The 22034-nt window shown below is 41.7% G+C and overlaps 5 protein-coding genes across 10 annotated transcripts; 3 read left to right on the plus strand and 2 right to left on the minus strand.

Annotated features, from left to right (window-relative positions):
• Positions 1 to 104: 104 nt before the first annotated feature.
• LOC138136762 (F-box/LRR-repeat protein 2-like) lies at positions 105 to 2438 on the plus strand. Its single transcript, XM_069056059.1, has 8 exons — positions 105 to 550; positions 601 to 726; positions 774 to 910; positions 967 to 1067; positions 1116 to 1265; positions 1316 to 1547; positions 1614 to 1806; positions 2194 to 2438. The coding sequence occupies exons 1-8, from the start codon at positions 443 to 445 to the stop codon at positions 2242 to 2244; spliced, it is 1098 nt and encodes a 365-aa protein (XP_068912160.1). The 5' UTR covers positions 105 to 442; the 3' UTR covers positions 2245 to 2438.
• Son (Son RNA binding protein) lies at positions 2408 to 5541 on the minus strand. Of its 4 annotated transcripts, none has more exons than XM_069056050.1 (7): positions 4569 to 5484; positions 4144 to 4522; positions 3839 to 4093; positions 3674 to 3787; positions 3512 to 3625; positions 2672 to 3010; positions 2408 to 2623 (listed from the first exon to the last, which is right to left on the minus strand). In XM_069056050.1, exons 1-7 carry the CDS (start codon positions 5345 to 5347, stop codon positions 2513 to 2515), a joined length of 2091 nt encoding a protein of 696 aa, XP_068912151.1. In that variant the 5' UTR covers positions 5348 to 5484; the 3' UTR covers positions 2408 to 2512. The 4 variants fall into 4 exon arrangements, 3 of the variants coding, with proteins under 3 accessions (XP_068912151.1, XP_068912152.1, XP_068912153.1); XM_069056051.1 differs by lacking the exon at positions 2408 to 2623 and adding an exon at positions 3175 to 3238 and having other exon boundaries at positions 2739 to 3010; positions 4569 to 5541; XR_011161417.1 differs by lacking the exon at positions 2408 to 2623 and adding an exon at positions 3175 to 3446 and having other exon boundaries at positions 2925 to 3010; positions 4569 to 5541.
• Positions 5542 to 5695: 154 nt separating this feature from the next.
• Nt5b (5' nucleotidase B) lies at positions 5696 to 18740 on the plus strand. 3 transcript variants are annotated; one of them, XM_069056054.1, is made up of 8 exons: positions 5696 to 6102; positions 16093 to 16166; positions 16216 to 16429; positions 16482 to 16686; positions 16736 to 16954; positions 17402 to 17799; positions 17860 to 18007; positions 18058 to 18740. In XM_069056054.1, exons 1-8 carry the CDS (start codon positions 6032 to 6034, stop codon positions 18385 to 18387), a joined length of 1659 nt encoding a protein of 552 aa, XP_068912155.1. In that variant the 5' UTR covers positions 5696 to 6031; the 3' UTR covers positions 18388 to 18740. The 3 variants fall into 3 exon arrangements, with proteins under 3 accessions (XP_068912155.1, XP_068912154.1, XP_068912156.1); XM_069056053.1 differs by lacking the exon at positions 5696 to 6102 and adding an exon at positions 6436 to 6713; XM_069056055.1 differs by lacking the exon at positions 5696 to 6102 and adding an exon at positions 9352 to 9519.
• LOC138136764 (protein FRA10AC1 homolog) lies at positions 18635 to 19750 on the minus strand. The gene is made up of 3 exons (XM_069056062.1): positions 19360 to 19750; positions 19076 to 19235; positions 18635 to 19030 (listed from the first exon to the last, which is right to left on the minus strand). Exons 1-3 carry the CDS (start codon positions 19720 to 19722, stop codon positions 18744 to 18746), a joined length of 810 nt encoding a protein of 269 aa, XP_068912163.1. The 5' UTR covers positions 19723 to 19750; the 3' UTR covers positions 18635 to 18743.
• Positions 19751 to 20207: 457 nt separating this feature from the next.
• LOC138136765 (uncharacterized) lies at positions 20208 to 21231 on the plus strand. The gene is made up of 4 exons (XM_069056063.1): positions 20208 to 20472; positions 20526 to 20815; positions 20865 to 21018; positions 21068 to 21231. Exons 1-4 carry the CDS (start codon positions 20252 to 20254, stop codon positions 21099 to 21101), a joined length of 699 nt encoding a protein of 232 aa, XP_068912164.1. The 5' UTR covers positions 20208 to 20251; the 3' UTR covers positions 21102 to 21231.
• The last annotated feature ends 803 nt before the right edge of the window (positions 21232 to 22034 follow it).

The raw sequence follows: 22034 nt of genomic DNA on the forward strand, positions 1-22034 counted from the left end.
GCGGTACCAAAATATCTGAAGTTCTGAAGCGACTCTTAATTTATAAAAAAGAATAATTTATCTTGGTGGTAGCTGGTTGTAACGTTTAAAGTAAGCGAACAGATAAAGTGTCAGAGGTGAAGCCGGTGTGCGGTAGTTTATCAGGAGAAAAAATAAAAATAATGCACGATCAATTCGAAGAAATGGGATGTTGATGCTGCGAGAACTGTCATCTTCCATCGCCATATTGAAATTTTCCGTCGTTAGTAGTGTTGATTTCTTCGCTATTTGTTGTCTTTCCAACATTAACAAATTAATGTTATCTTTAAAAACGGGTATAATTTTCCAAATAAAACTAGTTGCAACGTTCCTTCCAAAGTATCACACAATCGAAGCGATTTCATAACAGTGAGTGGAGAAATCTTGTTCAGCGCTAAGTAGAGGATATCTCCGATACAAACGCATGGAAATCGACATGGAAGTAAATCAACACACGGAGGGACCCCCTAGGAAAAAAACTAGGCGTCTCCCTGACCAAAGCTTTACACAGAAGAATCTTACTTCACTACCAGTGAGTCCTGTAGTTTTAGTGGGTCAACTGATTAATTTCGTCTGTTCCAGTACGATATTTTAGTAAATATTTTTAAACATTTGGACCTGAAAACAATCGGGATTTGTGCTACATTGTGTTCAACTCTTAATAATGTATCCAAGGATAGTTCTTTGTACCAAAAAGTGGCCCTAAAGGTGAGTGGTAGTAACACTGAGGCCTGAGCAAACAAGTGTGTTTTTAGTACAATATGAACAGAGAATTTCTAGAATCTTTTGTTTCCAAGATATCATATCCCAAAGAACTGTGTATAGAATATAAGTTTTCGGAAAACCATTCAGATTATGAAGACTTTTCAGAATTTGACAAACACGTGCGCATGTAAGTATGTCATCCACAACTTTGAGGCCAATTTGTGATTGATTCGGCATTTTAAGCGCCCTCACCAAGTGTGGAGAGTATGTGCAATCTATTAGAATAGACAACTGTCGAAATGACGACATTTTGCTCCTCCTGTCAGAATGTGTTAACTTAAAAGGTACCCCCAGTGACACCGTTGACACTCGTGACAATCCCTCTGTTCCAGAACTCACTCTGTACCGGTGCAAGAGTTCCTTCCAGAGCCTGACCTCAATCACCACTTTGACCAGCATAAAATACGTTTCGTGTCACTTCCCGCAGAAAATCGCCAGCGAAGCGATCAAAAATAACGAATCGCTTCGGAAACTATACTTATGTGAGTCGCGTCGTCACCGCTGCACTCCCCCTGACCGTTTTTTTCCGCAGCGGACAACACCAACGTCAACGTGAACGAGATCTGCGAGAACCTGTCCAGATGCAACGACCACATGCGGGAGATCTACTTCAGCGAGCGGAAGAAACTCCGGGCGAAGAGTCTGCGCACGCTCGGACGACTGACGAAGCTGCGGAGTCTGGCTCTGGTGTCGGGCACGGGTTTCGAGTGCGACCCTGAAGACTCGCTCGAGCAGATCGCCGCCGGCTGTTCAAAACTAGAAAGGTGAGGTAACGTTGATTGGGTTGAGGGCGGGGGTGTGGGGCTCGCGATTAAGTCGCCTCGCTTCAGGCTCATCATTTACGGGTGGAAGGAGATCAACGACGACAATCTGATGCCGATACTGCACATGTGCACGCAACTCCGCGAACTGGATCTCAGGGGGCTCAACATCACGATCAGGAGTTGTCGCGAAGCCGCCCTCTCGCTACCCTTCCTCAAGACCATGGACGTGATCAAGTGCAACCGGGTCAAAAAGTCTCAGGTTGGTAGCACTGTCAAAGGGGGCTGTGGGTTTTTAACTTGTGAATAAGGCGGAATCGAGAGCGACTCCGACAAAAGTTAATGCAGGAGGCTGCTATCTGTCATTTAGATAAAAAAATCAAGTTGGTACTGTTGACAGTTCTAGAACTTTTTGCTTTATGTGGTTGGCACCCAAACTCTTTCTTTGCCTAAGTTCACAGTAAACGTTTTCGCCGATGGTCTAGTTAAAATGTGAAGCTATTAATCAATATTTATTCCATATTCCATTCAGTGGCGGCGCAGAGAAGCGCTGCTTACCCATGTTTATCACCAAACGCGGCATTATCCCCTTATTCACATGTTTAAATGTCCACAACTTTTTACGCAACTAACTGTTCTGCTCTTCCAGCTCGCCAAACTTAAGCAGGACTTTGTGGAGATCGATATTCCCTTAGAATAGTCCGAGCAAAGAACTATTTTAAACGTGTACATTTTTTGCTTTTACATTTTATATTTATTGATAGCATTTTCCATTGTTATTTTTTGTAATGTTCATTTTTTAGCGGTAAGTTTCAGTTGGTGTTAAAATAAGTGTATGTAGTTATTTCATCATGAGAACTTAATTTGAGATAAATCATAAATTTATTTTGTAAACATTTGCGATTTATGTACACACGTAACCTACTCATATAAAAAAAAAAACGACTGACGCTCGACAATTTCCGCTACTACGGCAGCAGTCCCAGATGTTGTAAACAGACTGTGGCGGCCGCGGCCTTGGCCTCTTTCTTGTTGGGACTGGCGACGTTCGGCTTGTACTCGATCCCGTTGAGGATGACCTACGGAACAAATGAGAACACGGTTGGAGCATGCGCGATGGTGCGAACCTTGAAGAGGAAGTTCTTCTTGTGATCCGGGCCGCACTCGAAACAGAGGTTGTACTGCGGCGCCCCCAGTTTCTTTTTGGACGCGTACTCGCCCAGCAGCGAGACGGGGTGTTTGTTCTGGAGGGTGTAAGTGTTCCACTGTCCCTGTCCCTGCTTCTTTTTCTTCTTCTGCTCCTCGTTGGCCACCAGACCCTTCTTGTCCAGTTTAACCTCCAACAGGAGCGGCTCCAGAGCGCCGGTCTTCTCTTTGCCCAGACCTTCCCCCGGCTTCCACCCCATCTTTTGCAACAGGTGCATTCCCATGCCCCCCGAGACCGGAGTCGCCGAGGTCAACTGGTCCTAGAGAGAGAGAGCCCGTCAAAGTGTTTGGAAAAGATCGCGACCGCCCCTGGATATTTCATTCTTCGCACAAATTAATCTCAACACCAATTCTGACGTTACAGATTTACTCACCGCCGATCGTACTTTGTGTACAGTGTGTATCCCTCAAAATCGTCACTTACCGCGCTTGTTTGTGGACAACCAGTTCCCGCATGAAGAACCCTGATTTAGTAACCTGACAGATGCCTGAAACAAATTCTCAGGTGGCAGATTTCGCGATGCGGAACGCCGACGTTTCCACATCGCGAAAGCTCGTCAGATCGGACGGCCCCCCATTCGCATGGGAGGGCGTCCGACGGGCAGCCACAGATTCCATCTCTCGGGAGAAATGGTCTGTGCCTGCCGCCGGCCGGATTTGGAGCTGAGTGAATTTTTTCGTGTGTCCAGACCGGACCTGAAAATTTGTTGAAGGCACGTGAGGGATTTGGGAAATGGTGGGCGGGGGGCGTTTCGTAGTACCTTTTTGGCCCAAGCTTGGTAACCTGCGGACAGTTCCGCGTGCGACAGAACCTGAGCCCCCGTGGTTCCCGTGAACTGGCCCGGCTGCTGCTTGCTCTGCGCCCACGATTGCATCTAAAACATTACAACTTGACTCCCCCGAATCTCGACCGTTCCAACTACCTCTTTGTTTGACTTGTACATCTGCGTCAGCGCCTGGACGTCGTTCGGGTTCTCCTGAAGCTTCCTTATGGCGGTCAGTCTTTGCGAAACTATGGAACCTATATCTACGGCCGACTAAAACAACATAAATACAAAACAATTCACTCTTTCAATTCGGGGACTGACTAGATCCGTCGCGGCTTGAGGGAAGACTTGCGGGCCCGGAACCACCGCCGCCGGGGTCGCGTTCTCTTTCACTTCTTTCACCGCGGGGGCCTCCACCGGCTTGGGAACGGGAACCGGCTCTTGCGACTTCTTTGGAGACACGGGAACCCACTCGTTCTCCGTCTTCCTGTGCAACTGACCGCTGCTCACGGGAAACTGCAACCGCAACTCGCTGGTCCTTTCTTGCGTAGACTTGATAGGCAGCGGCACCGAATTCTAAAACATCTAGATCTATCGGCGACCCCACAAACTAACACCCGCCTCACTTTAATGTTCATTGTGATGGAAGTAGGCCTGTCTTTTATTTGAAACGGGTGGTGGAACGGTTTGTCGGTGTCGCTGTCGCTCCCGTTCCCCTCTGTATTGCTGGACAACTCCCCCAACTCCTCTTTTTTTGAGAGGGTCTTGCAAAAATCCGTGAGCTCTTCTATCGTCTTCCCCCCCGCTTTAATCGCAGCGATGACTTTTTCTTGCGCCTGGGGGCCTAGAGTCAGAGCTCCCGGTAAACTACCGGACTTCATCATCTGTATGGCGTTCTTTCTGGCGATCTCCAACAGTTTTTTCTTGTCGATGTGTGACGAATCTCTCGAGGAGGACCGATCTCGGTGACGCCGGTCCCGCTCTCGATCGTGGCGACTTCTGTGTCTGCACAAAAATTATCAATTCAAATCTACCGCGCTTGCGTTCTCACCTGTCCTTCCCCCAGAAATCGTCTTCTTTGTAGAACGAGTTCCCCCGCCCGTTTCTCTTATTCTTGTGGTCCACGTCCTTGTACTTCTCTCTCTCTCGAGATCTGTGCTCGCGACTTTTCTCTCTCTTCCTGTAAAAATCATCCTCCCGGCTCTTACTCCTCTTCTCGCGGCTTCTGCTCCGCCTGTCTTTGCTTCTACTCGTGTGGCCCCCTTTAATTTTATTCCGCAAATCGTCGATCTTCAACTGCAAATTCTCCCCACTCTCTTCTTCTTTTTTCCTCTTCTTACCTTTGTCGTGGTCGCTTTTGTGTTTTCGCTTCTTGTGCTTCCTCTCGTCGCTCGAATTCTCCGACTGGACCTCACCGTCTTCCAAATTCTTCCCGTTAGACGTCATCTTGCCCTTAACCTCATTCTTTTTCTCGCACTTTGACTCTTTCTCTTTCTTTATGTTGAAGCTCAAATCCGTCCCTTCTATTCTTATCTTTTGCTCCGACGACTCTTTCTCCTGTTTGATCAATATTTCGGCTAGGTCGATCTCGGTTTTGTCGCTTGAAGGACTATGCTCACGCTTCTTTTTCTTCTCTTTCTTCTTATGCTTCTTGTCTTTATGTTTGTGTTTCTTTTTGCTCTTTTTCGGCTTCTTGCCGGGCGAATCGGATTTTTCTTTTTTTATTATCAGCGGGGGCTCCGCGTCGAAGCTGTTGAACAACTCCGACAAGATCTCCATCGACGACTTCACAGGAGCATCCACCACCGGTTTTTGCTCTTCCGAGGGCATCGCGATACCGACTCATAAATCTCTCGCCAAATTCACCAAACAAAACTCAAAAAAAAATACAAGATTTTCCAACTCCAACACAATTCTTGTTGTTATACACAACTGTCAAACGTCAAGGAACACAAGCAGTTGTGCCAACAACAAACCAAATCCAACCCCCACACGCGACCATTCCTCTCGATTTAATTTCCACCGGTGAAACCACTCTTAAATCAGTCTTATCGCACTTAATTAATATATGGATATATGGTTTTATGTTCAATTAAAAACTAATCAATTCAACCGGGTAAACAGCAGTACCAACACAACAAATACAAAATCCCCGCGCCATGTTTTTCATCAGCTGTGATGACCCTTGAATTCGTTAAAGCTGTTTAATCGCTAATTAATTGTCTTTGATCCCACGCTAATGTCACACGCTACAAAATGATGGTACTAAATACGAGTTAGCTTGTGTGGAACCGGCAGTGCTGTCAATCTAGATGTAAATTGTGTAGCAACACATCATTCCTCGCCGGTCTATTTCTGATCAGTTTGACTAAAATATCTTGACTTGCTGTTGCATTACGCATCTTCCAAGAGAGTATTACCGCACCGATCGCACTTGGAAAGTCACATTGTGGTCTTGTTGTTGGGCGGAACATAACCTCAAATACGGAGAAGATCTCGTGATTGTCAGTCAAAATGTCGTCAACCAGCGCCGAAGTTTCCTTAGAACAGACGTCGAGGAAGTACTATCGACATGCCAAGCAAAGGTTAGTAATTCGGTAACGTTTGTGTATTTTTTCGAATGTTGAGTAACAGGAGTTTATCAGTTATGCAACCAATAAAACGCAAAAGATGCAATTCACCTTGACCCATCTGCAAATTCAAGGAAAATGTAAAAATGCAAGCGCCAAGATACAGCGCGATCACATGAAGTGGCGATGCGATATATACAGAGTCGTTCAGTTTTACATGTGTCACTTTTGTGTCACTTGTCAAAAGTGACGTATCCAACCCGTCGCGGAATTATCTAAAGTGCGATAAAAACCGGCGAATAAACAAACCGTCTCGGCTGGTGGCAAAAACAGGCGATTAGAACAGTCGCAATGAGCTTTATCAGGCTTTATCCGTGACCCCCTAGTCGCGAGCGCTCAGTAGTTGTTTCGCCGCGTCCGAACATGAACATGCTGCAAGACGTGCTGGGCCCGTTGGTCAGCCCCGAGGCGATGCGAGCCAGAGCCAACAGCGCCAACAACCAGTTACACCCCAACTTCTGGGATTTGCGTAGGTGCGACAAGTCCGAAAACGACCTAGAAAGTTTCACCGGAGGCATGCCAACCCTGGAAAATAGCTGGATCGACAAGAGAGATCTGGACCACAGGTATAATACCAACTTCCGACAACGACTACTTAAAATGATGATGCACGGCCGCGATTTCGCCAGAGCATTCGATCCGAGATCGATAGTTTCGGCGCGCGATAACCGAGAGGTTACAGGGTGAAGGTGGACGCTATTGGCCAATTTGGACCCCACGTGTCTAATTAAGCCGAGACACACTTTTAAATATCCACGTCAAGGTGGATGACAGGTGCGCCGGTTTAGACTAGAAGTGGTCCAGTCGAATTGCTGTAATTGCGGAAAACAATCGTGACGCCGAAGAGATATTATCGCGGCACACAGTTCTATTAATAATATTGTTGTTGTTGTGTAACTCTATTACAATTTTCGTCAACATGGATGTCAGCGTAAATATTTACGTTGATTTTTTTTGTTGTTGCCACGTTGCGACATCACTGGGGGAATCACCCGCGACCGACTTCCCAGGGATGCCTTTTTATTTGCCGCCGGATCATGAACGAAAGTGTCGGGAAAAATCAATGACAGGTGTTCGGAACCCACTCACTCAATCTCGACGAAAAAATTATCGCGGCGCAGCATTCCTGGCGATCCGCTCCCGTTTCGGCGCACATTTTATTTATTATTCTATTTTCGCACCGACCGAGGTAATGAAAAATTTGTTTTGATTAGTGTACGAAATGCGATGGCGATGCATCCGTGCGAAATGGTATCGCACATTAATCACGGAGTCGCACCGTCCCCGGAAAAAACAATATATATTCGTCCGGGAAAGGGTACAGAACGATGAATGATGTTCCGGACCGGAAAATTAATTGTACTGAATTGTTAACAAACGAACAATGTGTTCGATGTTTGTTTTTGCGTCGGAAGTGTTGCCGCCGAATTGATGGAATTAATAAGTTGCGCGATAAAATATTTTGCATATCACGATTTGCAAGGAATCTGAGGTAAACGTGAAATGCAAGCGCCTGCAAAATGTACTGAGAGATGTACGTTAAAAGTTATGGTCGATTGAAGGTTAAATTTTTCCGTTTTGGTTTCAAGATTGTAATTTAGAACAGGATCGCGGAATAAATTGAAATTATCACAAACCTGGTGGTACGGCATTCAGGCCGGATACTATCAAATGATAATTATTTTTAAAAAATCTCAGAGAAACTGAGTATGTGTTAGTAAAACTATCCAAAAATCTATATTTCCGTAATATTATTATTATTATTGGGGTCACATTGAGGTTCAATAGCAGCCACGTTTGTACAAATGGGTCGAGTAATTTTTTTTAGGCTTGAGAGACTGTATAAATAAATATCTAATTGATATTATATAAATATTAATATTATAAATTCCGTTACTCACCATGTTAATTATGATCCGGCTAAAAGGACCAGGAATTTGCAATGCGATTCGCCGATCTATAACAGATACAGTTTGGATTTGAATAGAATGATGAATGAATGGGAAATTTTTGTTTGGAGAAACACACGTTAATTATTCTTATGGACAGTGTCAGGGATTGCAAGTCATGTAAATTGGACTGCCCACGACATAGATATAAGGTGTGGTTCATAAATGACTGGAATGAATGAACTGTTGGACGAAAGCATGAATTAGCTACAATATGTGCAAATGCACACGTGCATGATGATTAGTTAGGGAATTAAAAAAAAAAAGTCAAGGAAGTTTTATAATTTTTTTCCAAAATTTTGATATTTTCAAGAAAAACAGTATTTCAAAGAGCTCCAACGGGAAATAAAAAAAGTGTTTTATTTTGTCTGTCCTCTGTGGATTGTCCCAGGTGTAAGTGATTTACTTTATAGGAAGATAAAAATCATTATAAAAGCATTTAGAATAATCTCAAGAGCATACAACGATTAGTGATGTCCCGACACCGCTCAAGTAATTACATTCTTGCTGTGCCCCCCCTTTAAAAATGACACGAGCCGCTACTGGTCAGGGACAGTAAATAAAGACTGGAGTGACATATTTCAAAAGAACCAAATCTGTGAGAAACGGTCTAAAAAAAAAGTTTCGAATTACTTAACTGATAGTTTTTGTTATCAGTTGGTAAGACTGTTAGAGAATCCTTCAAACTTTTTTTTGTAATTTACGCTCGTGTGCCATTTTCTAACCACGTTAAATTTGACGTATCCGGAAGTCACGTGATACCTCCTCCATCCAATCAAATTGTACATGTTCGAAAAAATTATGTCCCGATATAAAAGTGTTGTTCGCATCTGATGCAGCAACGAAGACAGCCTAGATGACGCCGTTCTGGTGTAACAAAAATCTGAATCTCCTGGAAAACGAATGAAAAACGCAATAACATCGATGCAATTTCATACAATGCAAAGCGATACTCGTGGACCCACAGCTGCATTCACACGAAAAACAAAAACAGTTTGCGTTTCCATCCACCGTTTGTTTTTAACAAGGTTCGATTGATCAAGTGCAACTTGTCACTCATTCTTCGTATTGTCACTTCCGGAAAATTATTTAACCGCATCCACCGTGCTCGCTCCCAATTTCCCAGTCGAAACAGCTCTCGAATCTCTTCGTCTTCGTCGAGGTCTATTGTCAGTTGCTTATTACGAAAGCTATCAACGATGCACTTAACTCTCCCGTCCACCGTCCATCCGTTCCATTCATGCGGCGAATGCGGTCAGACGTGGACGTGGAGAGGTGCGCGTAAAGTTACGCATACAAGTGGGGTTTTTTTTTTTTTTTGAAGAGGAAATGTGATGTGACTGATGTGAAATCGAAGGAAAATGCGTTTCAATCAGCCGCTTTGCAACGGGAAAGGGGGCGAAAGGGACAAGGCCCAGAACGAGTGAGTAATTGTTTTTCGGGCGAATTATTATTGGATAAGTGGTGTCTGATGGGATCGAAGTATGAAGCGTGTTGTATTCGGTGAAACGATTAGAAAAAATTGTCGAGGGGAATTTTGAATTGAGACAAATGTTTTGTGTGGTTTGGGCGGTCGCAGTCGGGTGCGATATTCATTTAAGAAAGTAAGATTCGTTGCGTTAGAAATGTAAACGATGTAAAAGACCTTGAAGATCGACGACTAATTAGATCGCGGCTCGAAAAAAATGTCAATTTACGTTAATTTTGTGTTGTGTCTCGTGCAAGATCGTGTGGGTCCATGTTGACCCGAGGCGGGGCAAACAGGGTACTAATGACCCCTCTGGAAAACACAATTTTTCAAAGATTTTTCCCCATATTTAGTCCCAGTTTTCTTATAATAATAAAAGGACCGAGTTATTTACAAACACTCCCACAAATTAAAATATTCTACCAGGGAATGAATACCTGTGTGACTTTCTATTTGTAACCAATTTTGGAATTGTTAGATTTGGTTGGAAGAATTTGTAAAAGAGAGACACCAAGAGTGACGTATTAGAAGTGTTAGATTCTCTCATGGGCTGTGACCTTGGAAAAATCTACGCGAAGGCGGAGCGATAAACCAGTGAAAAATTTGTAAATGAAAACTGAAAACAAGACGAATGGGGATGTTTTCCGGTCGGTTTGTAGCACTTACTTGAGACCGATATTCGTCGTTTGCGCAGATATGTCTCATAGCCCATGAGAAAATCCAAGACCTCTAACTTGGATGATAAAAGTCATGGGAGTGAAGCAAATGAAAAAATTTAAGTGATTCTTGTCCGGATTGTTATGATCTTGTGACGATTTTCTGAACGGGGCGATTTTTTTTTTCGAAAAAAGCTGTGATGACAGTTAAAAAAAATAAATTGAAACTGCCTGAAAAAAATCATATGACTGGAGAGAACAGAGAAGACATAAAAATAATAAAGAGGAAAAGCTGTACTAGAATCTTGCAAGCTTCAATTTTGAGCTTTTAACAGTTCAGACATTTTATGCCATCTGATAGCCCATGAGAAAATCCAATTCCTCTAACTTGGATGATAAAAGTGATGGGAATGAAGCAAATGAAAAAATTTAAGTGATTCTTGTCCCGATTGTTATGATCTTGTGACGATTTTCTGTACAGGGAGATTTTTTTTTTCGAAAAAAGCTGTGATAGTTATAATAATAATAAATTGAAACTCTCCCTGAAAAAAATCATATGAATGGAGAGAACAGAGAAGACAAAAATAATAATGAGGAAAAGCTGTACTGGAATCTTGTAAGCTTCAATTTTGAGCTTTTAACAGTTCAGACATTTTATGCCATCTGATAGCCCATGAGAAAATCCAATTCCTCTAACTTGGATGATAAAAGTGATGGGAGTGAAGTAAATGAAAAAATTTAAGTGATTCTTGTCCCGATTGTTATGATCGTGTGACGATTTTCTGAACAGGGGCATTTTTTTTTTCGAAAAAAGCTGTGATAACAGTTATAATAATAATAAATTGAAACTCTCCCTGAAAAAAAATCATATGAATGGAGAGAACAGAGAAGACATAAAAATAATAATGAGGAAAAGCTGTACTGGAATCTTGTAAGCTTCAATTTTGAGCTTTTAACAGTTCAGACATTTTATGTCATCTGATAGCCCATGAGAAAATCCAATTCCTCTAACTTGGATGATAAAAGTGATGGGAGTGAAGTAAATGAAAAAATTTAAGTGATTCTTGTCCCGATTGTTATGATCGTGTGACGATTTTCTGAACAGGGGCATTTTTTTTTCGAAAAAAGCTGTGATAACAGTTATAATAATAATAAATTGAAACTCTCGCTGAAAAAAATCATATGAATGGAGAGAACAGAGAAGACATAAAAATAATAATGAGGAAAAGCTATACTAGAATCTTGTAAGCTTCAAATTTGAGCTTTTAACAGTTCAGACATTTTATGCCATCTGATAAGTTATTAAACAACCTGATTTTTTTTTTCCAACCGTCGTTAATGTCATTTGTATAGTATCGGGTGTTCATTTAAATTTTTTCTCCAAGAGAAGAGTAAAAACACAAACAACGCAAAAAGTGAGGTTAGATTTAAACAGCTGATCCATGGTGCATTCAAGTTCAACGCCAACTTTAAGGAGACATTTAAATGAACGCCTGTTATAAAGAATAACGGTCGTAAAGTACATCCTTGAGGTTCTCCCGTTTTTGTTATTATTTTTCATTTGAACTAACACTTTGCGTTCTTTCAAAAAAGATTGATTAATTAATGAAAATGATATCGAAGTGTCTCACTCAAATGAAAGAATTTACCAACCGATTTGAATTTGTTATTTAAATCTTCGGCAACTCGACCACAACATTTTTTACCGCATATATTTTTTTTCGAAAAGATTTTTGTTTTCACTTTAACTTGCACTTTCTTTCTCGTTTTGTCTTTTTTTTTTCTTTGTTTTTTGTAGTTGAAATGGAGTAGCTTTTCATCTAGACTAATTCAATTTATTTTTTAACGTCCGTCAAAAAAAGTGCCATATCGGTTCATTTTTGCACGCATTTTGCGTTAAAAAAAGTGCCGTAGCGTGTCATTTTTTAACCCAATTACCTATAAAATTTTTCATTCATAATTATGTAGTAGTTTTTTTAACGAGTTCGTATGTAAATTGGGATTTTTTTGGCATGAGTGGGTCAATTTAAAACGCGAGTAAAACGGGCCTTTTAAAAGTCCACGGGTTCACACAAGAGAAAATTTTCAAATTTTGAGTGTCGAAAAAATTGTCATCAAAACTTACGGGCGCCAAAAAAAAATGTATGCAACTCGTTAGTAAAGTATCTTTTCTTTACTCGGCGGATTTGCGCACTCGCTGCGCTCGTGCGGCAAATTTTCCTTCTCGTAAAAAAAAGTATTACTTTACTCACTTGTTGCATAAATAACTATTAAAGCATTTGCTTAAATTTTTTTAAACACGCTCACTTATCATGGTGGATGTTTTTATTTTCCGAATCATTACTCAAGATTTGAACAATTACTGTCGTTCCACTGAACCTGACGTCACATTTGCAGTGTGCGACGTTACACAATCCTGCCTCAAAATATCGAGTTATTTTATTGAATTGTCTTGTTCCTTTCATCATTGTGTCAATTTTGCCACATTTTTTCTCAAACAAATTAGTCAAAGATCAACATCGTTCCAATTGGATTCTGATTGGCAAAACAATTGAATAATCTACAATGGCGTCAAAATTTTTGCCTATGAAGATATGAATAAAAATAAAAAACGTTTTTCTTTTCTTTTTTTAATGTACCTTGTACTGAGTTGAATGCACCCAAGATTATTAAATTATCACGTCTGTTAAAAGACTCCCTAAAAGTGCTATTGCTATTTGCAATAACGGAATAGCTACATAGCTGTCGGCAATATTTTTAAAAAATCGTAAAATGAGTAATCGAGATAGATTGCTTTTGTTGTTGGACCTCTAGGTCTTTTCGAATTTTTTTCTCAATTGATGAACCTGAAACCGTTTGCTCTAATTATAAACATATTTAAGTTCTGTGGGGACATTGTTCGACTTTGCCAAACAAAAGATATTTACACAGAGGAAGTTCAGGCTTTGTTGTCGACGAAGCGATCGGTGATGCTCCGCATCAGATGAAATAAGGAATCGTCGAAGGTCACGCTTGTTCCTGGAAAATTTTCAAAGCAAACTGACAAAGATTCGCGTGATGCTACGTTTGATAATTATTTCTTCCACCGGAATTGGGGCGACGAGGTCTCGAGGCTCTCAAAGTACCAGATATTTGTCGATTTTGATCGACGAGAGCATCGTGTCGGAAATGTTTCGATCAAGATCTGCTAAGTAAACACAATTTGGAAGTCATAATTAGTTTTAAATTTGTGTACAATTCATTTATTTACACTGGCTTGAAACAACAGCCTCGAAATCGATAGTGCTGTTTGGTTTTGTAATTACCGAAAATCGCTTGTTTTCGTGGGAAAAATATTTGACCCACAAACGCAACGTACACATGTCGTGATCGAATTATTTCTGTAAATTTGATTTTTTTACGAGAGGTGGTGGTGATTTGGCAGCGGTGCCAAAAGGAGGCTTTACGTGGGTCATGTTTTAGCGGTTTGTCACGTCGTGCGTGCAATTTCATCATAAAAAAATGTTCGAGTGTCAATTTTTCGAAATCGATCGGGAGGACTTGACGAGAACCGACGTGGTTTTGATTGTCTTTTCGAGAGGGTCCAGGTCTGGACAGATCGGTGGACGAGTGGCTGCGAAGTTCGCACCACAGGAAATAACAAATGACGGGTGTTGTTGGAGCAATACGTCATCAGCTGGCTCAGTCAAGTGGTGTTGCCTCACATGGAGTTTCATCGTTTCAAGGGCAACATTGACTTATCAGTTACAATGGATCAAAATCGCACATAATAAATCCCGTCTGTGTCAACATTTGAGCAACTGTAGTTATCATTATCAATCTTATCTGAACAACCCAAAATTTTTTCTAATTACATACATAGGAAAAGGTTATTTTCCGCTTTGCTAGTTCTATAATCTGGTGGATTTTAAAATGAAAGGTTCTCGATAAAAAAACCTTTCTATTTTTTCTTTTTACACAACACTATCTTTGGTATCGTCACGTGGTCATCATAATTCAAAATTTTTCACTGTGACTAACAGAAAGTCAGTCTGTTTCCATATTTACCAGAAGGTTTCTCTTTCGTTCACTTCACTTTCGCTCATCGTTTTTTGCTCACTGGTTTTCATTCACTCGTAAATTTTTCCACTTCTTTCTGATGACGTAATTTTGATTTTTTAGGCAATATTTGGTACCTACCTCGCGGTTTTTTTTTCCATAGCAACAGATCCGCCCAAAAATGTGATTTATTTTTATTTAAAATTTTGAATACAAAGGTATCGAACAAAACCAAATACAGCACTCGAGAGTCGAGAGTAAGGCCGCTTTCGTTCACTTGGATTGCCTCGTCCACTCAGCTTCGCTTCGTGGACGAACATGCAATTCGCGTGAACGAAAGCTTTAGTTTCCTCACTCTTACTGTAAATAACTAGGTATTAATGTCGTACAAACATTTTTGGAAAAGCTGGAATCCAGACAAGTTTATAAAGACCGTTTTGGAGGACTTTCGGTAATAAGTTTTCCCGAAATGTATGTGCAGAGAACTTCCTTCTTATTGGATGTTTCTCATTGAAATTTCCACACTATAAATCTGGGCAAATCCTCTTTAAAACAAGCCCAATTTCTAGACGCAACTCCTTGCGAAACTTGAAATCCAGATTGATTGGTGACAGCGATTTTGGAAGACATACCTATTTGAATCTACCAAATAACTCTCTTGTTATTGCGTATTTCTCTTTGGAATTTCCTCACTGTCTAACCAGACTAATGTCTTTGAAGCTTAACGTAATATCGTGGCGCAACTTCTCGGAAAGAATCTGACCAGAGAGGTTTATAACGGCGTTTGGGGAATCCCTTGAAACTGTACATCGTTGCAATTGTTTTTTTTTTTTTTATAATTACTCATTGTATCGGGCCTTCAAATAAATATATATTTAGAGTAGGCATAGGCGACATTATAATTCTGTTAACAGTGTAAAGTAATTTTTGTAGGTAACCAATTATTCTCCGGAGTTACACAGGTTACATAGTAAGCTTTTTCCCAATTTCATATTGTCATATTCCGTGGAAAGGGAGAATGCACTACAAAAATTAAAAATATTTTCTAACCTAATTTTATTTCGTTAAAATGTCAGACGTTTCTTGTGTCATTTTATACACTGGAAAAATGTTGCAAACAATTGAATTTCCATAGGTTGCTCTAAATATAAATTTATTTGAAGGCCCGTTATGTTGCATTCGCTCTCTCTGTATCAGTTTTACTTACTTACCTTTTGTTTTTTATTTAATTTTTTCCATTAAAAAAACAACTTCATTTTAAATATTTTTATTGGATGTTAAATTTAATGGTGTTAAATTTAATGGTTTTTTTTTACAAAAAAAAAAATTAGAAAAACGCAAATATCCCTTGTTTTTTTTTTGTCTTTCCTGAACAAAACTAATTGCCACTTGCACAAAATTGCAAAACACCAGAGCAAAACCAAAATGAAACTAGTTCCTCATTTGTCCGTCGGCGCTGTAGAACGTCATAATTGAAGGTTATCGGCGCCTATAATATGTTGTAATCGGTCATTAAAAATCCTTGAACTTTCAGTTTCGCGAGTGTCAAGCTGACAAACACGTATTCGTCAAAATGATTTTCGTCGAATTTTTACGTTTTGAATTTAACTCGCCGAAACGCAAGTTTCTGATTTAACACTGAAGAATTGAGCAGAGTTGGATGGGCAACATCGTAGCGGCTCTAGTACATTGCCAGAAAAGATTGACACATTCGCGCGAACACCGCGAAGCCCACAGCCAGTAATAACACGACTAGTATTTTTGAAATTGGCGCCAACCTCCTCAATTTTCCTGGCGCCGAATTTAAATTGATCGCACAATTTTGTTATTGCAGGATATTCGTCAATAGGAGCTTGCATCTGGAGAACATCCGATTCTACGGCTTCGACATGGACTACACTCTTGCCGGTGAGTCCGATTCGGTGTGTTGCACCCCCGCTGACTCGTCCCCTTTCAGAATACAAATCCCCCGAATACGAGAAACTGGGTTTCGATCTGGTGAAGGAGCGCATGGTGTTCATCGGTTACCCTCAAGAAATCCTCGAGTTCGAATACGACCCGGCGTTTGCCGTTAGAGGTCTGTGGTTCGATGCCCATTTCGGCAACTTGCTGAAAGTAGACGCTTACGGCAACATCCTGGTCTGCGTCCACGGTTTCGAATTCGTCAAACAGTGAGTATCGTGTGGAGAAAAGTCACCGGAGTCACCTGTTGTGAATTTGCAGTTCTCAAGTGTACGAATTGTATCCGAACAAGTTCCTTCCGCTGGACGAGTCGAGAGTGTATGTTTTAAACACTCTGTTCAACCTGCCCGAGACGTACCTCCTGGCGTGCCTCGTCGACTTCTTCACGAACTCCCCGCAGTACACCAAGTCCTTGACCGGTGTCAAGTGCGGAGAGCTCTTCATGTCCTTCAAGTCCATCTTCCAGGTGACAGTTGCGCTCTGTGACTTTCAGATTTTGACGTCGACCTTTTCAGGATGTCCGCAACGCCGTCGACTGGGTACACTTGCAGGGCGACCTCAAAAAGAAAACGACTGAGAATCTCGAGAAGTACGTGAAGAAGGACGACCGACTTCCTATGTTCTTGACGCGGTTACGCGAGAGCGGTGCCAAGACATTCCTCTTGACGAACAGCGACTATAATTTCACCGACAAGATCATGACCTATTTGTTCGATTTCCCGCACGGGGCCAAAGTAAGTCGCTGCGAATCACCCACCTTGACCGAGTTCACCGGAACTGGACGCCGTTTCCGTTCCTATCTAACTGTTGTGCCAAAGGAAGTAACGCGTTTGAATCGTTAAAACAACATGAAGTCGTCGTGACTCCTTAACGGGACACTAAAAGCAAAGCGTTTTCTGTTTGGACGTCAAAAACCGCGTCGAAAGTATACCTGGCAACGCTACAGAATTTGCGCGTAGGGAAAAACGAAAAGTCTGTTAATTCTTTAATGTACCGTACCTTTTGGACTTGTTTCTTTTGGCATCGATATTTCAAATTTAAATTTTTAATGGACATGTCAATTTGACTGTCATTTCAATCGTACCAACTTAAATTCTTTTGGTTACTTTTAGTGACATTTGTCGTTTAGCCAACAACTTTTTAATGTAACAACGCCCACTAGTGTCAAATCTGGTTTGCAGACCGAGGACCCCCACCGCAACTGGAGGACGTACTTCGACACGATCGTGGTAGACGCCCGCAAGCCCCTCTTCTTCGGCGAGGGCACCATCCTGAGACAGGTGGACCCGGCGACTGGGGCCCTCAGAGTGGGCATACACACGGGACCCTTCCAAAAGGAACAGGTGTATTCGGGGGGTTCGTGCGACGTCTTCACACAGCTGATCGGCGCCAAGGGCAAGGACGTCCTCTACGTGGGCGACCACATCTTCGGCGACATCCTCAAGAGCAAGAAGATCCGCGGATGGAGGACCTTCCTGATAGTGCCAGAACTGGTGCGCGAGTTGCACGTCTGGACCGACAAGTGCCAGATCTTCGACGAGCTCCAAACCCTCGACATCAAACTAGGCGAAATGTACAAGTGAGTGCAAGACAAACGTCAACCGTTGTGCGGACCGCAGACTGAACGAGCTCGTTGCAGGAATCTCGACAGCAGCACCAAAGAAAAGCCGGACATTTCGAAGCTGCGGGCGGCGATTCGTGACGTCACGCACAAGATGGACATGTCGTACGGGATGATGGGGAGTTTGTTCAGGTCCGGATCGAGGCAGACGTTCTTCTCGTCGCAGGTAAGGAGCGCGACGGCGAGGGACGAGTAGGTGATCGCGTTTTGTCGCAGGTGGTTAGGTACGCGGATCTGTACGCGGCGACGCACCTCAATCTTCTCTACTACCCATTCTCGTACATGTTCCGCGCCCCGGCGATGCTGCTGCCGCACGAGTCGACCGTCGCCCACGAGCAGAGGTTCGTGCTGGAGTCGCGCGACAGGTCGATAGCCGAAGAAAAGGAGGCGAGGAAGCCGCAGAGGGTGCTCGAGCGCACCCACAGCCAGATCCCGCACGTCCGGCCGGAGACTCCGTTGAGCGTGACGCACAATCACGACGAGGACTTTTCGGACGACGACAGCGATGAGAAGAATTCGCTCAAGAACGGGGACAAGACGCAATAATACGGGGCTTTGGAGGAATCTCAAATTGTTCGTTATTATTTATGTAGTTTAGGTTTTTGTTACTGTTTTGTTTTCGTAACGCACAAACTCATAATCGATAATAAGGATAAAAGAGCATAGTTTTTTAACAATTATAATGGCGCAAGATTGCTCATTTTTTACGTTTTTGTTACGTGTTACAGTTTTGATAATAAGGAAAAACTGTAGATTTTATATTAATGTAGACGGTTTAGATGCTAATACAAACTTGAAACTTCCAGGATTTTTTATATTGAGCAATAGTAGGCTATTTGTACAGTTTCTATGTTTAATTATTGTAAACACAAAATTCCAATAAACAAATTCAAACAAAATACTCAAAGGAGCAAGTCTTGAAGATAATCTTCCATTTCCTCTTCTCTTGATTTCACCTCTACAGGTTTGTGATTATTCCAAGGTGACTCAACAGTATCACTCTGTCCCACAGGACTCTCCTCTTCTGTATCAGATTCCACTCTACTGTCACTAGTCTGAGCCACATCCTCACCCTCCCCTCTCTTTTTCTTCTCTTTCTTGTGCTTGCCATGTTTTCTCCTCTCAAGTCTCTTGACTTCCCTCTTTTTGGTACAGTAATTAAGTTTCCTGGAACAATCAGGGCATAGCCCTTCCAAACAACTAGACAACACTCTTTTAAAACATCCACACTTACTAATTTTCACCAGCGCATTCTTTTTTTCCCCTTGCTCCCTGTAGGCAAAATTCACTTCCCATGTCTTGAGCTCTTCTTTTTCCATACATTTTTTGTTCCCACAGATAAACTGACCCTTGCCTGTGATGACTTCTTGCTCAATCCTCCACCTCAGCGCTATCTTTGGCATTTATTAATCACTATTAAAAATCTCACAAACACTCCTAATTCCTTTTCAAAATGAGCATTTGAGCACAAAATTCAAGACAAAAGGAGTTTGTGACAACACAAGGGTAGAGACTTACCTTGTTGTCCTTGAACAGACTAAGGTCTCCAATACAGTACTCTTTGAACAGTTTATCGTAATATTTCTTCGCAAACTGGGCCTCCCAAGTATCGGGCGTCGACTCATCCCACAAGAACCTGTGGTTCTGTCTCAAGACATCATGATCGGTCCGATCTTTGGACCCGTCTCTTTGTAACAATTTGGTGTCACCCGGTCTCTTCAAGACGTAGTCATTTATTAGGGCTTTGTGGATGTCGTAGGGGTTCATGTAGCGCATTTGCGACCGTAACGTAGTCATTTTCACCGAATAAATAACTACCAAAAGTGTAAATATAACCTCAAAACTGAAACATCTGACATTTGACAGATGTAAACTTGACATTAGTCAAACTGGCGGCCATATTTGCCGAGAATGGGGGCCACTTCCGGTCCGTTTTTCAAAATTCAATTTTCATTAATTTCGCGCTTCTGGTTTCGCTTTTCACGAATTCGAACAAGACAAAATGGATTTCGTTTTGTTGTGACTCATTTTTGGACAATTCGGGCAAAATATGGGCCAAAGAAACCGATCACGTTCAGTTTTACGCAACGAATTCCTTTAATTGTATTTAAATTTACCACAAATCGCCACACCTGACCCCCTAACACCCAAACGAAACTGATCCCTAATAGCTCCATTAAAAAACACTTTTCCCAAATATACAAAGCGTAAAATCGACCGCTTGTCATGTACGGCGCGTCCGTCCGCATTGTTAACGCGCGCCACACCGCATGACAATGTTTATACGATCCACTTAACTATTTGTCTTGAATATAAAAAATAAGACGTCCGAAAGCAGAGTAGGCCACCGATTAAGTTATAACAAAAACAATTTTTTAATCATTTGTAGTGCGACAATTAAACTGGCAACATGTTGGTACTGTTGGTTGTGCTGTTAGGGGTGGCTGCGATCCAGGGGAGTCCCCGCGACTCTTACCTGGACGCGTACGAAGAATCGCACGGCACCACCGCCAAAAGTGACCGGGAGTACTCCGAACCATACCCCTATCCGCCCTCGCAGCCGGGGTACCAATACGGGCCGCCGAGCGGGCCCCCCAAGTACACCTACGGGCCCCCAGCTCCATCACACAAGTACTACAGTCGATTAAATTGTACGAAAAGTTGGTTCTCTACGAGTGTTGCAGTTATGGGCCTCCAGTACCTGTGTATGGTCCCCCTGCACCCGTCTACGGGATGCCCCACGGGATGCTAGGTCTCCTCGACAAGCTCAAGTTCAAGCTCGACCTTTTTACCGTTGGTAAAATACTGTTGAAGATTGTGCTTTTCAAGAAGTTTGTCAGTTTTGTCGCCATCATTTGTCTCCTACTCTTTATTCCAACTTTGAAAAGGAAGGTAGACGAGGGAATACCAGAGGGTGGTGATGACGACGACGACGACGCAGCGATGAGGGGTTACGGACCGAAGAAATACGGAGGTTTGGTTGTTGCAGTCGCGGGGGTGGTGTTTTATGATTTCTTTTGTAGCTGCGGATGAGGTTTTGAACAACGTGACGCAGTTTGTGTTGGGAGCGATTCAGAATTTTTCGCAAAATTATACACAGGATGTGAAGTGCGAAGGAGTTTACTGTCAGATGCAGAAGGTTGTGCAGAAAATCGACGACAAATTAAGCTACAATAAGTAAGGTCGGAACTTGATGAAGGAATTCGTTTGAAATTGGTTTTTTCAGGTTGGCGAAAATATATTCGCGTGACAGCAAATAACCACATTGCCATTAGATGTATGCATTTATTTATTAATTAATTTATTTACATATTTATTTGTGTATTTTATCTACCTAATAGAATTTTAAAGAAAAAAACTTTAAACACCAAAAAATCATGTTTTTCTTGAGCGTTTTTCTCACTCTTAGATCCTGATTCAAATTTTGTTCCCGTGTTTTGTTGGTCAAAAACAGTGTAACAACCTTGAGAGGAAAAAAATTCTACAATTTAAAAAAAAAGTCGTTTTACTTCATCATGAAGAAATCATCACTTCATCAGAAAAAGGCACAAGAAAAAATGTCCATCAACATCGCCCAAGGTATTCTATCTCTTGGAATGTTCTGTTTTGTTGGTTGCATAATCATATTTTTTTAATCAAAGAAAGTCGCCTATCTTGAATTTATTACATAATACAAAATAAATAACACGTGTTCAATTGAAAAGTTCATCAAATTGGCTTTGATCTTTGTCGCTATCTTTGTCCAACCAACTTAATTTAGGATGTTGTTGTCTTTTAAAAAATAAAGTCAAAGCCAACTTGATGAACATTTCAATTGAACACTTGTTATGTACTTTGTATTATGTTGCCATAGTTTAGATATATTTATTTGAAAATTGTGGTTTTCTTTGACAAACTAAGACAACTTGGTTGAACTTGTCATCCCTAAATAACCCCCACTGAAGAATTGTTTGTCATGTTAAACCGTTTAAACTAAATTACATAAATATTCTCATACGTTTTTACAATTACTTTCGTAATGTGCGTCTTTTGTGTGTTTTGCTCTTAATTGGTAATTCATAAAACTGTACAAAACAAGTCTTTCTCTATGAATTTCCAGTCGAGATAATTATTAGGAAAACTGATAAAAGTTAGCTAACGCAATTCGTGTGAGCTGTAAGAGAAAACCAGATAATGAATCATATGATAGCAAA

This window comes from Tenebrio molitor, chromosome 8 (assembly GCF_963966145.1).
Source record: "Tenebrio molitor chromosome 8, icTenMoli1.1, whole genome shotgun sequence".
Taxonomy (NCBI): Eukaryota; Metazoa; Arthropoda; class Insecta; order Coleoptera; family Tenebrionidae; genus Tenebrio; species Tenebrio molitor.